At 35.9% G+C, this 15,834-nt stretch overlaps 1 protein-coding gene across 3 annotated transcripts in view; it reads left to right on the plus strand.

Annotated features, from left to right (window-relative positions):
• Positions 1–15,834, plus strand: part of LOC121736934 (protein croquemort-like) — an 87,240-nt gene that overhangs the window by 45,994 nt on the left and 25,412 nt on the right. For all 3 annotated transcript variants that reach the window (XM_042128408.1, XM_042128416.1, XM_042128424.1), the window contains 2 exons: positions 2,748–2,927; positions 7,293–7,418. In XM_042128408.1, coding sequence (XP_041984342.1) covers positions 2,748–2,927; positions 7,293–7,418 — 306 coding nt within the window. The remainder of the gene's footprint in view (positions 1–2,747; positions 2,928–7,292; positions 7,419–15,834) is intronic.

Genomic DNA, 15,834 nt, shown 5'->3' on the forward strand with positions numbered 1-15,834 from the left:
ATTTCAAGTGCCTAGATGTTAATATCGAACAAAAAGACCAAAAAATAACGTTATTTGTATGGGAGCCTCCCTTAAATATTAATTTTATTTTATTTTTAGTATTTGTTTTTTTAGCGGCAAGAGAAATACACAATCTGTGAAAATTTCAGAAGCCTAGCTAAAGCGGTTATTGAGATACAGCCTGGAGACAGACATACAGACAGACGGACAGCAGACGGACAGACAGACGGACAGACAGACGGATAGACAGACGAACAGACATCGAAGTCTCAGTAATAGGGTCCCGTTTTTGCTTTGGATACGGAAAAAATAACCACCTTTGACTTTTGTTTCATTTAGGAATAAAAAATTTAGTTTTCTTTTTATGAAGCCATTTATCATGATTATGATAACATTTTGTACCAGTTTTTGGGATTGCATTCGATTCGATCCATATCTGTGATGGCATGCGATAATAATAATTTATTATGACTTGTCCGGTCAGACAACAGACGATGTCTTCATATGAAATTGTGAATCACTAGATTCTATTTAAAAATAAAGTTTACTCAACGTTACTATGCCAATGTTAACATTATATTAATAATACGCGAGCGAAAAACTTTGGACCCCTTTTTAAGGAAAAGTGCGAAAACGTTAGATCATGAAATTTCGCACAGAGACAGTTTACATTATGAAGAAGAAGTGCATCGAGCCAATATTATTTTAAAATTATGCTTTTTTCACTATTTTTTTAAATAAATAAATCATTAATAAATTTAAAAAATTAATCAAAGAACGTTTGTGTGCCAAAGCCACATAAGGTCAATGATTTCATAAACGATGGCACATCTTGGGAATAGGAATTAGGATGGCTGCTTGCAAGGCTACTTCTACGTTATTATATTATGACTTACAATTATGTATGGATGTTGCTTGTTGACATTGTATACTTAATTTTAAGTTACAATTGTAAATTTTATTTTAAAAAGATAAAAAAAAATCTCACTTTTTTGGTAAAAAATGGGACCCCATGCGGATGCGAGTTTCTTACGCCGGGTTCTTCCCGCCGGGATAGTTCCCGAACCGGTGGTAGGCACCAGCGGAGCTAAAATGGTCGCTTTGAAGAATCATGATATGAATCATAATATGATTCATTTTTCTAAAATCGCAAAATGCAACTCTGCTTCCAATTCATTTCTGTATTTTTGTACTGATTTGACATTTGTCAGTTTGACAGTTTTAACAATTCATTTGCAAAATTAAATTAAATTGATTGAGAGGAATTGCTAAATGTGACCATTTTAGTACGCAGTAGTTTGAAGTTCCAAAGTTCCGAAAGCATTTGTTACAAATCTATTCAGAAATAAATCAATTTTTATTTATTTATTTATTACACACACTACAATGTGCACACTACCATCTTTTTAATTACAAGTATATAATATATAAGGAACAGAACTTAAATCTTGAAACTTTACGTTTGAAATTTTATGAGAATACCATGTTTCCATTGTCCTCTTATAGCCAGACTTCAGCAAAAGCATATTACTGTTATCATAGTGACATTATTTAGTGTTATCGACCAGAAGTTCAAATTATTGTTTCAATGACAATTTGACCTACCGGTTTCAGACGTTCATCAAAACGGTTTACTGTTCTAAATTATGGGTAATCATAAAATTAAGTAAATAAATTATATCTCTTCGTTAATAGGGTTCCGTTTTTACACTGTGGGTATGGACTATGGAACCCTAAACATGAACCAGTCGATTGACCGCCTCGTTCGTGCGATTTAACGCCTCTAGATTTTTTCCTTTGGGTCCAGCGTCAAGTCGTCGGATGAGCCGACGCCGTTGGAAGAGCTCAGAGCCAAAATTTAACGCAAAATAGTCGAAATGTGTGGCAAAGTCATAGAAAATTGGGTTCAACGAATCGCCGCTGCAAACGTGTCTGCGGTGGCCATAATATTATGAGCGAAGTCGAGTTACTTTCAGCTTTTATTGTGCTTCAATTCGATACTAAAACTTTTAAAATATCTCAAATGGTTTTAATTTTATTTCAAAAACTAGTTGTCAAGTCCTTATTAGAAATCCCCATATATATTTTAGTCCTAGGTACTCTATAATAGAAATAATAAAGAAACACAGAATTCCAATGTTTTTAGTTTTGTGCTTTGGGTTGGGTTGGATAGTAAGGACCGACCCCCGTTCCCTGATAACAAAACATTATTATCGGCTTTATTTTTATTTTTCTCTTTATCATTTTTTGACAGTGCCTTTGTCATTTGTTTATCGGATATCAAATAGTTTGTTCCGCTTTATTTCTTAGATAATAAACATTGACATATCTATTGTCTATTATTTAACAATTGGTTAACTAATATAATGAATCTTTGACCGTAATTATTTATTAATTTTTTACCGTTATACTTATTGTTACATCTTTTTTTTTGACTAACTATGCAACAAAAAAGTATAATCATATATTTTCGTTAATCCTCAAATCTCCAGTACAATTTAACTTTTATAATGGTTTTGAAAAGATTACTTTTTATTTGTTATTATACGAATACTTTTGGACCATCAATGAAACCTATTCATAGGGAGAAAATGGCGGTCGAGTCTAACGTTTTTTGGTCGGGCTATGTCTACAGTCTACTATCTACCCAGCCAACAGACTATAACATTGACTTTTTGAATAAAACATTGAATAATTTCAACATGTTTTATTTTCAGTTTTAATCTTATTGACTCATTTTATTTCAGATGATGATATTGCGCAATGGATCGATGTCGTTCGAGATCTGGCGCGATATCCCCATACCGATATACCTCGAATGTTTCCTCTTCAACATCACCAATATGGACGACATTCTGGCGAAGAAAGCCGACAAGCTGCAGGTGGAGCAGATAGGCCCTTATGTGTTTAGAGAGATTCACAAAAAGGTTAGTTTGAGTAAAATTACAATATCTGTCGCACTCATAGACATTAAAACTTCAATATAATGAAGAGTTTGACGGATAACGTATGAAGCTTATGTCAAAATCTTCATTTAAGTAATTATTATTCGTCTTAAGAGCCCATATGACCCTAACTTGACTACATACTTTAACCTAGATCTCAAAATCTGTAAGGTCTAGAAAACTGATTTTTTGACACAAGTAACTTCAGTTCATAAAGATTAAATTCTCAAGACGAAAACACGATTACTCAAAAAATGATCGATAGTTTCTTTTTACAAAAAACCTTGTTTTAGACACATTTTTACTTGGATCTTCGAAGTTTGCTGTCTTTTCTTTAATATTTTTCAATATCTAAAAAGGTATTGATAAAACCTAAATTTGCTCAAAACACTTTTTTCATAATCGTTATAGTTCGTCTTTTATTCAAGTAAAACTAACTCGGCGATGATTCGGCGCCGTCCTTTTTCACCTGGCATATGAAAGACGGGCGTGAGTGTGAAGAGAGAAGGACGATGTTTGATTTTTAGAGTCAGGTGAGCTCTTAAGTGCGGCAGTAAGTCAGAATTTAATGAAATTTAATAGGCTATTTACACGGCGCGCATAATAACAATAAAGATTGTGTATTTTTCGAGATAAAAATTTGCCTATGTCAAGATATTATATTGAAGTTATCTAACTGATGAATGTTATGAAGAATACTTGTTTAAAATACGGTCAAAAGCGTTGACTTTTATCCATTATACACATATACTTACACATATTTTTCCGTACAACATTTGACCATGTTTTCACGAACTTTCCTTCCATTATTATAGTGTTCAATATAGAATTCATTTAAATATCGTAGAAAATCAGAAACATATTTTTCTCACCTCCGGGAGGAAAAGTCTACTTTCTTCCCGCTGTGCTTACCGATGTTGCCGTTTTCCGCCTGCGTCGATGAGAAATATAGTATACGCACCATGGGCAGTAAATAAGAAAGCCTCAGATCACATGCTTCGCCTCGGCCAACAATTACATGTGATCTGAGACATTTCTTATTTTCCTGCCCATGGTGCGTAATGTACTATTACGTAACTTTAGCACATCACGGTATTTTATATTTAGCAGAATAATTTAAAGCATAATTTATAAACACATACATAAAGCTGCAACACACAATTTATACAATTAGAAAGAAAGAAAGAAAGAAAGAAAAATAAATTTATTTGGTATTTAGCATCTTACAAAAATAATTCTTAACTACTAATACTATCCTATGTAATACCAATTACAAGTTATGGTTTGTTTTTCTATATTTAGGTACATGTCTTGTGAAGTATTCTCCTAATTTTATTCTTAATAACCTCCTCCTCTTTGTTGAAGTCGATTAAAGAAATTGGAACCACTATTATTGTAGATTCGTAAAACTAGTTTTCGCTAGGAACAAAATCTTACATAATATTATGCAAGATGATTTAAACGTCATCAGGATTGACTCAGCTTCCTCATTCACGCTAATTCATGGTGACAACATCATTTAATACCATAATTACCTTAGATTCTATAAAAATCAGAAAGAAACGCCTGTCATTATGCAATATCCATTTAACTATATTAAGTTGTAGAAAAGCTTTCTTACACGATAGGTTCTCTCGATCGGATTGATACCACGGCCTCTCAAAAAACTAGCGGATAAAGGATATAGATAAGTCTTTCCTAAAGTGGGTGATAACGCTCCCTTGTCTGGAGGTCTAAAGGGGCGGCGGTGTGGGACCCAGAAAAAAAATGGTGGCGTTGTGTAGGGTATGGTAGCGTTGTGTAAGGTATCATATGGGGGTGATCTATTTCATCTGAATGCATTTGAAATTGAAACAAGAGGGGCGCTGAAACATAATTTGTATACAAAGTGGGCAGTAGACAAAATAAGTTTGGGAAAAATAAAATTAATAAAATAAAAATTGTTTTATTTCTGAATAGATTTTAAAATAAAATCGGCCAAGTGCGAGTCGGACTCGCGCACGAAGGGTTCCGTACCGTTAAAGAGCAAAAGTAGGGAAAAAAATGTGTGTTTTGTATGGGAGCCCTCCTTATTATTTATTTTATTATGAAATGTTAAAGTACACATACAATTGAGGATTTTGTGAAAATTTCAAGTGTCTACATGTCACCATTCAGGATTACGAGCCAAAAAGGCCAAAAAAATCATGTTTGTTGTATGGGAGCCCCCCTTAAATATTAATTTTAATTTTGTTTTTAGTATTTATTGTTATAGCGGCACCAGAAATACATAATCTGTGATAATTTCAGAAGTCTAGCTATAGCGATTCTTGAGATACAGCCTGGAGACAGACGGACAGGGACAGACAGACGGACAGACATCGAAGTCTTAGTAATAGGGTCCCGCTTTTGCCCTTTGGGTACGGAACCCTAAAAATTAATCTTCGTCATACTCGTCGACTTATCGTTATCATAATAATTATTATGAAACTATTTTATACGAACAATGTTGTAGCAAACTGACCTATCTCAAAAAAACTGGATTTTAATCGTATTTATGTTATTTTCAACGATTTACTGGTGTGCTATATCGTATCTCAAAACTAATGCATTCATCGAATAAATGTTTGATAAATAATATACGAACAAGAATCACAATCTTATCTTCTTTCAAATTAATTCGGTGATAAGAAAAATGTTCAAATCCAGGAATTATCCATACTACATTTATAAATGCGAAAGTGCGTCTATCTGTCTGTCCGTTACCTTTTCACGCTGAACCGATTTAGATTTTTAGCCCGGCCGCACATTGTCAGAATTCTGATCAGAAACAGTTGAATTTCGCCGGACCGCCACCCCGCACACTATCCGAAATATCCTTCCGGCGAGTTCGAGCTCACTCGGCTCAGTACAAAATGTAAGAGACAGCGCGGACGTTCAACTGTTTCTGATCAGAAATTTCGGACAATGTGCGGCCGGGCTTAAAGGTAGACTATAATGCCTCCTCTACATATCGACGGATGCGTCGGCAGATTGTATCTGCGCATGCGTCCGCCGAGGTGTAGAGGGTGGTTTTTGCTTGTCTGACGTCTGAGTAGTCCGACCGACCGACGTCATCGGCCGACGTTAAGGGGGCGACTAACCCTAAAGTGTCGATTTTATAATTCATTTTTATACTTGAAAATAAGCCCCGAATTGTTTCATGTTCTAAAATTAGATACTACATTATATTTCCGAGAATTCGATCTGAGCAGAAACACCATATCTTAAAATTTTCTCGATAGAAAAAAATTACAAAGATGCATCTAATTTTCACGAATTTTTCATTTATTGACATAACCGTGCATTGAACTAAGTTAATATTTTAACACATTGTATAATATTCTATCATTGAGAGATCGACCTAGCGGATTTTTAAAATGTTGTTTAATTATCGAGTTATTGAGACAAAACTAATTTGGCGATGAATCCGCGTCGTCCTTTTTCACCTGGCATATGAAAGACGGGCGTGAGTGTGAAGAGAGAAGGACAATGTTTGATTTTTGGGGTTAGTCGCCCTCTTAAATACCTACCACAGACAAGCTAAAACCACCCTCTACACCTCGGCGGACGCATCCGCAGATACAATCTGCCGACGCATCCGTCGATATGTAGAGGAGGCTTAATATTTCAGCATGTCGTAGAGTCTTCTCGTAGCCCGTCTACGAAGCGTAGCTACGGGCCCCTAGGGGTCTACGAATTTCGAAGCGGATTTTATTGTTACTCTACTATCCTAAATGTAATTTTACACTCCAAAAATTATTATAATATGTAATTATTTAATTTGAAATATATAAATGATTTATTACTAGTTGACGCCTGCAACTCCGTTGCGCCAAAATTTATTTATCGCTATGAAATTTCGGCTATGAAAGCTCATAAACTGCATATCTGTTTTCAATAAATGAGGGAGCAACAAATTCTTAAAGCCCGGGAAATATAATTTGTGTAGTCGAATACGTGGGAGAGCCATGCTTCGGCACGAATGGGCCGGCTCGACCGGATAAATACCACGTTCTCACAGAAAACCAGCGTGAAACAGCGCTTGCGCTGTGTTTCGCCGAGTGAGCGAGTTTACCCGAGGCCCAACCCCCTACCCTATTCCCTTTCCTACCCTCCCCTATTCCCTTCCCTTCCCTACCCTCCCCTATTACCCTATTCCCTCTTAAAAGGCCGGCAACGCACCTGCAGCTCTTCTGATGCTGCGAGTGTCCATGGGCAACAGATGTTGCTTTCCGTCAGGTGACCCGTTTGCTTGTATGCCCCCTTATTTCATAAAAAAACATATATTTCATTAAATTATGTATTTTGATGGTAATCTGGTTCCAGGTAAACATATCATGGAATAACAACAGCACGGTGACTTACCGCAACCAGCGGTGGTGGTACTACCAGCCCGACATGTCCAGCGGTAGCCTCGCTGACATGGTCACCAGCATCAACCCCATCGTCGCAGTGAGTACCACCCCATAGGGCTGTTCCACACGTACCTCAACCACACCACGTGGTCGGGCGTATGCTTTGTATTGAAATTGAATAGCCCGACTATTCACACATACCACATCAACCGCGTGTGACAAATGACCACATTTTGTAGCGACGGTGTGACGATCAACCCATAAAAAAAGCTGTCACACGACGGAGTCCATCTTTTTGATAAAAGATGGCCCCGTGCGTGTTTCTTACGCTGGTTCTCAACGGCGTCAATCGTCATACACACAATGGCCCCAATAAAATAAAAACAGTTTATTTTCAAAATAAATACGTAATTTAAGAAAAACAAATAAACAGCCTAGATTGCGTTTTAACTATTCCGGTCTCTCTTGGAGTAAACTTAAATTCAGTCAAAACCCACGGGGGTGGAAAATTCGTAACAATATCGATCATTTACATGTACTTCTTCAGACTGTTGTCAAATCCATTTCATTCATAGACTCCAGACCACTCCTTACTATTTATAGATACCAGCTGGACGTTTTAGATCTGGAGACATATATTAAACCTGTAATAAAAAGAACTCGCAGTATTTCGGATTCTACTATTCTCGAAACAAACTACTTACTTAAGTATATAATAAATTTACTTAATCTATACTTCTATAATACTAATATTATAAATGCGAAAGTATCTCTGTCTGTCTGTCTGTCTCGCTTTCACGCCAAAACTACAGAACCGATTGCAATGAAATTTTGTACACAGTTATTCTAGAGTCTGAGAAAGGACATAGGCTACATTTAGATGTGGGAAAATATCTTATTTCCATGAAAATATCGATGAAAATAATTCGCATTGCGCGTGGCCAGCGCTCATCCCGGGGGTCCTGGGTTCGAGTCCCGCAGGCGGAACAAAAAGTTTTCAATGTTCCTGGGTCTTGGATGTGTATTAAAATAATATTTCAAAAATCTTAAATATATTTTATGTATAATAATATAAAAAATCCAGAAATATATCAATGCAATGAACATTTTAGTTCTTTCAACAGATGGCGTTTTATTTTTTACTTCATTATAACATAGAACTAATCATACTTATTAGTTACTAGCTGTTGCCCGCGACTTCGTCCGCGTGGACTTCAGTTTATAGCGCGCGATGTCAACAAAATTGGTGTCAAAAGCTTTTATAAAAAACCCTGGTACCCCTTAAATCAATACAGCTGTGCAGTGTGCACACAATAAGTACTTGATTTTTTTATATTAAACTTTATATTTTATGCCAAATTTTAAAGCTTATTTAGCCCCCCAATTACACAACTTTACCCATAAACTATTTATCATTGATAGGTTTAGCCCCAATTTCACCAACGTCTGTTAGTGTTAACAGCTTGTTAAAATGTCCTGTCTTCTCTTTCATTCATATGAAAAACGAAACAGCTAACGTGATACTAATTCGAGCATTAACTTTAACACTCGTTGGTGAAATTTGGTCTTAAGGTTACGTCACTGCCTGCACAGATAAAGTACTGAGTTATTTAATACCATAGAATAGATATAACAATCGAAAAAAATCGAGACTTAAATGTAAGATGATACCACCTCTTATAGAAAGACTTTTGAGCAAGCGTCAGCGCGATGTAGAAGACGCACGGCGCCATCTATTATGAATTTTTTGAACAAATTTACGACCCTTACAACCCTTTTTTCCAGTAAAAAAGTAGCCTATGTCCTTTCTCAGGCTTTAGACTATCTGTATACAAAATTTCATTACAATCGGTTCGGTAGTTTTGGCGTTTGGCGTGAAAGCGAGAGTGACAGACAGACAGACAGACAGAGATACTTTCGCATTTATAATATTAGTATAGATTATGTGCACACTGCACAGCTGTTTTTGGGTATTTTGATTAATTAAGGGCCGCGCTACACCGGAATGGCAGCGGCGAGGCGAGCACTTTCAGCGCTGCCATTCCGGTGTAGCGCGGCCCTAAGAGGGGTACCACTTACCAGGGTTTTAAAAAGTTTTTAAATTTGACACAAATTTTGTTGACACCGCGCGCTATAAACTAAAGTCCACGCGGACGACGTCGCGGGCAACAGCTAGTTATGAATAAAAACAATAATATATAATAAAGTAAGTATGATTAGTTCTGTTACAATAATGAAGTAAAAAATAAAACGCCATCTGTTTTCATATATTAGAATTAATATGTTGATTGCATTGATATATTTTCTGGATGGAATATAGGCCAACACGGTACACTCGAACTCCTTAGAAATGCAGTAGGAGTTCTATAAGATAAGATAGATTGATTATTATTATACCAAGTGATAATATTATTAAACATAATATTCTAACGTATTAAAAACTATAAACAAAAACATAATAACTAATAAGTATGATTAGTTCTATGTTACAATGAAGTAAATATAAAACGTCATCTGTTGAATCGTATTAGAACTAAAATGTTCATTGCATCGATATATTTCTGGATTTTTTATAATACATAAACATAAAATATATTTAAGATTTTTGAAATATTATTTTAATACACATCCAAGACCCTTCCTGGGTCAATCCATTGAAAACTTTTTGTTCCGCCTGCGGGACTCGAACCCAGGACCCCCGGGATGAGCGCTGGCCACGCGCAATGCGAATTATTTTCATCGATATTTTCATGGAAATAAGATATTTTCCCACATCAAAATGTAGCCTATGTCCTTTCTCAGACTCTAGAATAACTGTGTACAAAATTTCATTGCAATCGGTTCAGTAGTTTTGGCGTGAAAGCGAGACAGACAGACAGAGATACTTTCGCATTTATAATATTAGTATAGACTAGCTGTTGCCCGCGACTTCGTCCGCGTGGACTTTAGTTTATAGCGCGCGGTGTCAACAAAATTTGTGTCAAATTTAAAAACTTTTTAAAACCCTGGTAAGTGGTACCCCTCTTAGGGCCGCGCTACACCGGAATGGCAGCGCTGAAAGTGCTCGCCTCGCCGCTGCCATTCCGGTGTAGCGCGGCCCTTAATTAATCAAAATACCCAAAAACAGCTGTGCAGTGTGCACATAATCTATACTAATATTATAAATGCGAAAGTATCTCTGTCTGTCTGTCAGTCAGTCTCGCTTTCACGCCAAACGCCAAAACTACCGAACCGATTGTAATGAAATTTTGTATACAGATAGTCTAAAGCCTGAGAAAGGACATAGGCTACTTTTTTACTGGAAAAAAGGGTTGTAAGGGGGTGAAAATGCGTAAATTTGTTCAAATTAAGTTAGTTCCAACAGTTCATAATAGATGGCGCCGTGCGTCTTCTACATCGCGCTGACGCTTGCTCAAAAGTCTTTCTATAAGACGTGGTATCATCTTACATTTAAGTTTCGATTTTTTTCGATTGTTATATCTATTCTACGGTATTAAATAAGTCAGTACTTTATCTGTGCAGTGACGTAACCTTAAATCTATCAATGATAAATAGTTTATGGGTAAAGTTGTGTAATTGGAGGGCTAAATAAGCTTTAAAATTTGGCATAAAATATAAAGTTTAATATAAAAAAATGAAATACTTATTGTGTGCACACTGCACAGCTGTATTGATTTAAGGGGTACCAGGGTTTTTTTATAAAAGCTTTTGACACCAATTTTGTTGACATCGCGCGCTATAAACTGAAGTCCACGCGGACGAAGTCGCGGGCAACAGCTAGTGTTACAATAAAGTAAAAAATAAAACGCCATCTGTTGAATCGTATTAGAACTAAAATGTTCATTCCATCGATATATTTCTGGATTTTTTATAATATTATACATAAAATATGTTTAAGATTTTTGAAATTTTATTTTAATACACATCCAAGACCCAGGAACATTGAAAACTTTTTGTTCCGCCTGCGGGACTCGAACCCAGGACCCCCGGGATGAGCGCTGGCCACGCGCAATGCGAATTCATTTTCATCGATATTTTCATGGAAATAAGATATTTTCCCGCATCAAAATGTAGCCTATGTCCTTTCTCAGACTCTAGAATAACTGTATACAAAATTTCATTGCAATCGGTTCAGTAGTTTTGGCGTGAAAGCAAGACAGACAGACAGACAGAGAGAGATACTTTCGCATTTATAATATTAGTATGGATAGTATGGATTAGAAATGCAGTAGGAGTTCTACATAAGATAAGATAGATTGATTATTATTATACCAAGTGATAATATTATTAAACATAATATTCTAACGTATTAAAAACTATAAACAAAAACATACTAACTAATAAGTATGATTAGTTCTATGTTACAATAAAGTAAAAAATAAAACGCCATCTGTTGAATCGTATTAGAACTAAAATGTTCATTCCATCGATATATTTCTGGATTTTTTATAATAGTATACATAAAATATGTTTAAGATTTTTGAAATTTTATTTTAATACACATCCAAGACCCAGGAACATTGAAAACTTTTTGTTCCGCCTGCGGGACTCGAACCCAGGACCCCCGGGATGAGCGCTGGCCACGCGCAATGCGAATTCATTTTCATCGATATTTTCATGGAAATAAGATATTTTCCCACATCAAAATGTAGCCTATGTCCTTTCTCAGACTCTAGAATAACTGTATACAAAATTTCATTGCAATCGGTTCAGTAGTTTTGGCGTGAAAGCAAGACAGACAGACAGACAGACAGACAGACAGACAGACAGAGATACTTTCGCATTTATAATATTAGTATGGATTATGTTTTTGTTTATAGTTTTTAATACGTTAGAATATTATGTTTAATAATATTATCACTTGGTATAATAATAATCAATCTATCTTATCTTATAGAACTCCTACTGCATTTCTAAGGAGTTTGAGTGTACCGTGTTGGCCTATATTCCATCCAGAAAATATATCAATGCAATCAACATTTTAATTCTAATATATGAAAACAGATGGCGTTTTATTTTTTACTTCATTATTGTAACAGAACTAATCATACCTACTTTATTATATATTATTGTTTTTATTCATAACTAGCTGTTGCCCGCGACTTCGTCCGCGTGGACTTTAGTTTATAGCGCGCGGTGTCAACAAAATTTGTGTCAAATTTAAAAACTTTTTAAAACCCTGGTAAGTGGTACCCCTCTTAGGGCCGCGCTACACCGGAATGGCAGCGCTGAAAGTGCTCGCCTCGCCGCTGCCATTCCGGTGTAGCGCGGCCCTTAATTAATCAAAATACCCAAAAACAGCTGTGCAGTGTGCACATAATCTATACTAATATTATAAATGCGAAAGTACCTCTGTCTGTCTGTCTGTCTGTCAGTCTCGCTTTCACGCCAAAACTACCGAACCGATTGTAATGAAATTTTGTATACAGATAGTCTAAAGCCTGAGAAAGGACATAGGCTACTTTTTTTACTGGAAAAAAGGGTTGTAAGGGTCGTAAATTTGTTCAAAAAATTCATAATAGATGGCGCCGTGCGTCTTCTACATCGCGCTGACGTTTGCTCAAAAGTCTTTCTATAAGAGGTGGTATCATCTTACATTTAAGTCTCGATTTTTTTCGATTGTTATATCTATTCTACGGTATTAAATAACTCAGTACTTTATCTGTGCAGGCAGTGACGTAACCTTAAGACCAAATTTCACCAACGACTGTTAAAGTTAATGCTCGAATTAGTATCACTTTAGCTGTTTCGTTTTTCATGTGAATTTAAGAGAAGACAGGACATTTTAACAAGCTGTTAACACTAACAGACGTTGGTGAAATTGGGGCTAAACCTATCAATGATAAATAGTTTATGGGTAAAGTTGTGTAATTGGGGGGCTAATAAGCTTTAAAATTTAAAATAAGCTAAAAAAAATTAAGTATTTATTGTGTGCACACTGCACAGCTGTATTGATTTAAGGGGTACCAGGGTTTTTTTATAAAAGCTTTTGACACCAATTTTGTTGACATCGCGCGCTATAAACTGAAGTTCACGCGGACGAAGTCGCGGGCAACAGCTAGTGCGATATAACAAAGTACCTAGTTTACCTATGAAGTCGTGTATATATCTTTAAAAACATCGCGATTAGCACATTGCAGAATTATTATAGAGAAATTAATCAGAATTGACTTTTGACCTCCTTTGAAAAGTAACATTGACCGACTAAAATGGATAGTGTTCAAACACTACCGACAATTATTTGTAAATATACAGTTGCCACGACCCTTGTGCCATTCGAGAAGATAAATACATATTTTACATAATATTAAAACATCGTTTCATTATAAACAAAAAAAATTATAGTGTTTCGTGATCCAAAAAGTTGAATAAAGATGTAGGTATTAATTTTTGGTACAGTGTACACCAAAAATAATATTAGAATCGAGTTATGACGCACAAAGGAGCGCATATGACCCTAACTTGACTACATACTTTAACCTAGATCTCGAAATCTGTAAGGTCTAGAAAACTGATTTTTTGACACAAGTAACTTCAGTTCATGAAGATTAAATGCTCAAGACGAAAACACGATTACTCAAAAAATGCTCGATAGTTTCTTTTTTACAAAAAACCTTGTTTTAGACACATTTTTGCTTGGATCTTCGAGGTTTGCTGTCTTTTCTTTAATATTTTTTAATATCTAAAAAGGTATTGATAAAACCTAAATTTGCTCAAAACACTTTTTTCATAATCATTATAGTTCGTCTTTTATTCAAGTAAAACTAACTCTGCGATGAATCCGCGTCGTCCTTTTTCACCTGGCATATGAAAGACGGGCGTGAGTGTGAAGAGTAGGGTTGCCAACTCTCGAAAGGACCAACCCGGGAGAATTGTAGGGGGGGGGGGGGGGGATTGAGAAAGAACATAGTCTCAGGACAATTTCTCTATTTCAATTTCGTAAGGTAGTCGTTAATCCAAGCGAATTTCTTCGAACAGATTTAAATAGGATTGTCCAATCCAACTTCATCTTACAATTTTTCACTAAGTCAGTTATAAATTATGCAATAATTATCAATTTTTGAAAAACCGGAGAAATTATCGTTCTCCGGGAGGACGGGAGGTTAAGCATTATTACCGGAGTCTCCCGGGCAATCCGGGAGGGTTGGGAACCCTAGTGAAGAGAGAAGGACGATGATGGATTTTTAGAGTCAGGTGAGCTCTTAACATCAAATAATAGGGTCCCGTTTTAACCTTTGGGTACGGAACCTTAAAAAGGCCTCGAGGGCAGATGATAGAGTATGTGCAATTGTGCAATCAGATTCAGAAAAGTTAGTGTGGTTGTAGTCAGAACAACTTTCATCATTTAACTGTGCTTGTCGTCACTCGTAACTATTCTCGCCAAAATGTTCACGAGGAAATTCTTTGAATAATAATAATAATAAATACCGTTTATTATTCGTAATGGAATTATTAGGAAAGCGGGAAAAGTTATATCTGAATCACAGAATGCGTTTTCTTTACCTATAACGATAAACTGTTAACGATGGATGTTGAGCGGAAACTCTCTCTTACACATAAATATTAAAAAATATATATTAACGTACTCTTGCCAACAGTTCTTTCAGCGATATGAATTATTATCATATTTTGTCAGAAAAACAGGAAAAATACAAAGTAATTATCTTTTAGTTTGTTCTTAAATAATAATTTCTGCGGAACCCTCCGAGTGCCAGGCGCTTTAACCAGATTCGACTTTACCTATTGACATTATTTTTAATCCAAGATATAGCGTGGATACCTGATACATCTCCTTTAATCTCTAATCGCATTATTTAAATATCATAGATACAATTTTATATCCATACTTACATACTAATATTATAAATGCGAAAGTGTGTCTGTCTGTCTGTCTGTCTGTTACCTCTTCACGCGCGAACCGCTGAACCGATTTTGTCGAAATTTGGCATGGAGATACTTTGAGTCCCGAAAAAGGACATAGGATGCTTTTTATCCCGGAAAAATGTACGGTTTCCGCGCGATAAACGAATTTTGGCGCAACGGAGTTGCGGGCGTCATCTAGTTTATGATATTTATACTGTCTTGTATTGGCTTCTCTTTAAATATTGTCATAGGGTCAATTCAGACCGCAACGCGACGCGTAGATGCATTTCTAAATTGGTATGGATTTGACAGATTCGCAAGACGTCTGACGCAATTAAAATCTGTCAAAGCCATACAAATTTAGAAATGCATCTACGCGTCGCGTTGCGGTCTGAATCAACCCTTATTTATACGTTGTCAAACGACGAACAATTGTGTTTTACTGTCTGTGCTGGTGCTGTATCTGGTATGAAAACCTATATCTTTCTTCTTATACTTATATAAAATTCTTGTGTCACAATTTTAGGCCGCGTACTCCTCCGAAACGGCTTTGCTGATTTTAACCAAATTTTATATACATATCATCTCAGTGGGTCTGAGAATCGGCTACTGGGTACTTTTTATATTGATAAGTGCATTTGTTGAATAAA

This window comes from Aricia agestis, chromosome 2 (assembly GCF_905147365.1).
Source record: "Aricia agestis chromosome 2, ilAriAges1.1, whole genome shotgun sequence".
Classification (NCBI taxonomy): domain Eukaryota; kingdom Metazoa; phylum Arthropoda; class Insecta; order Lepidoptera; family Lycaenidae; genus Aricia; species Aricia agestis.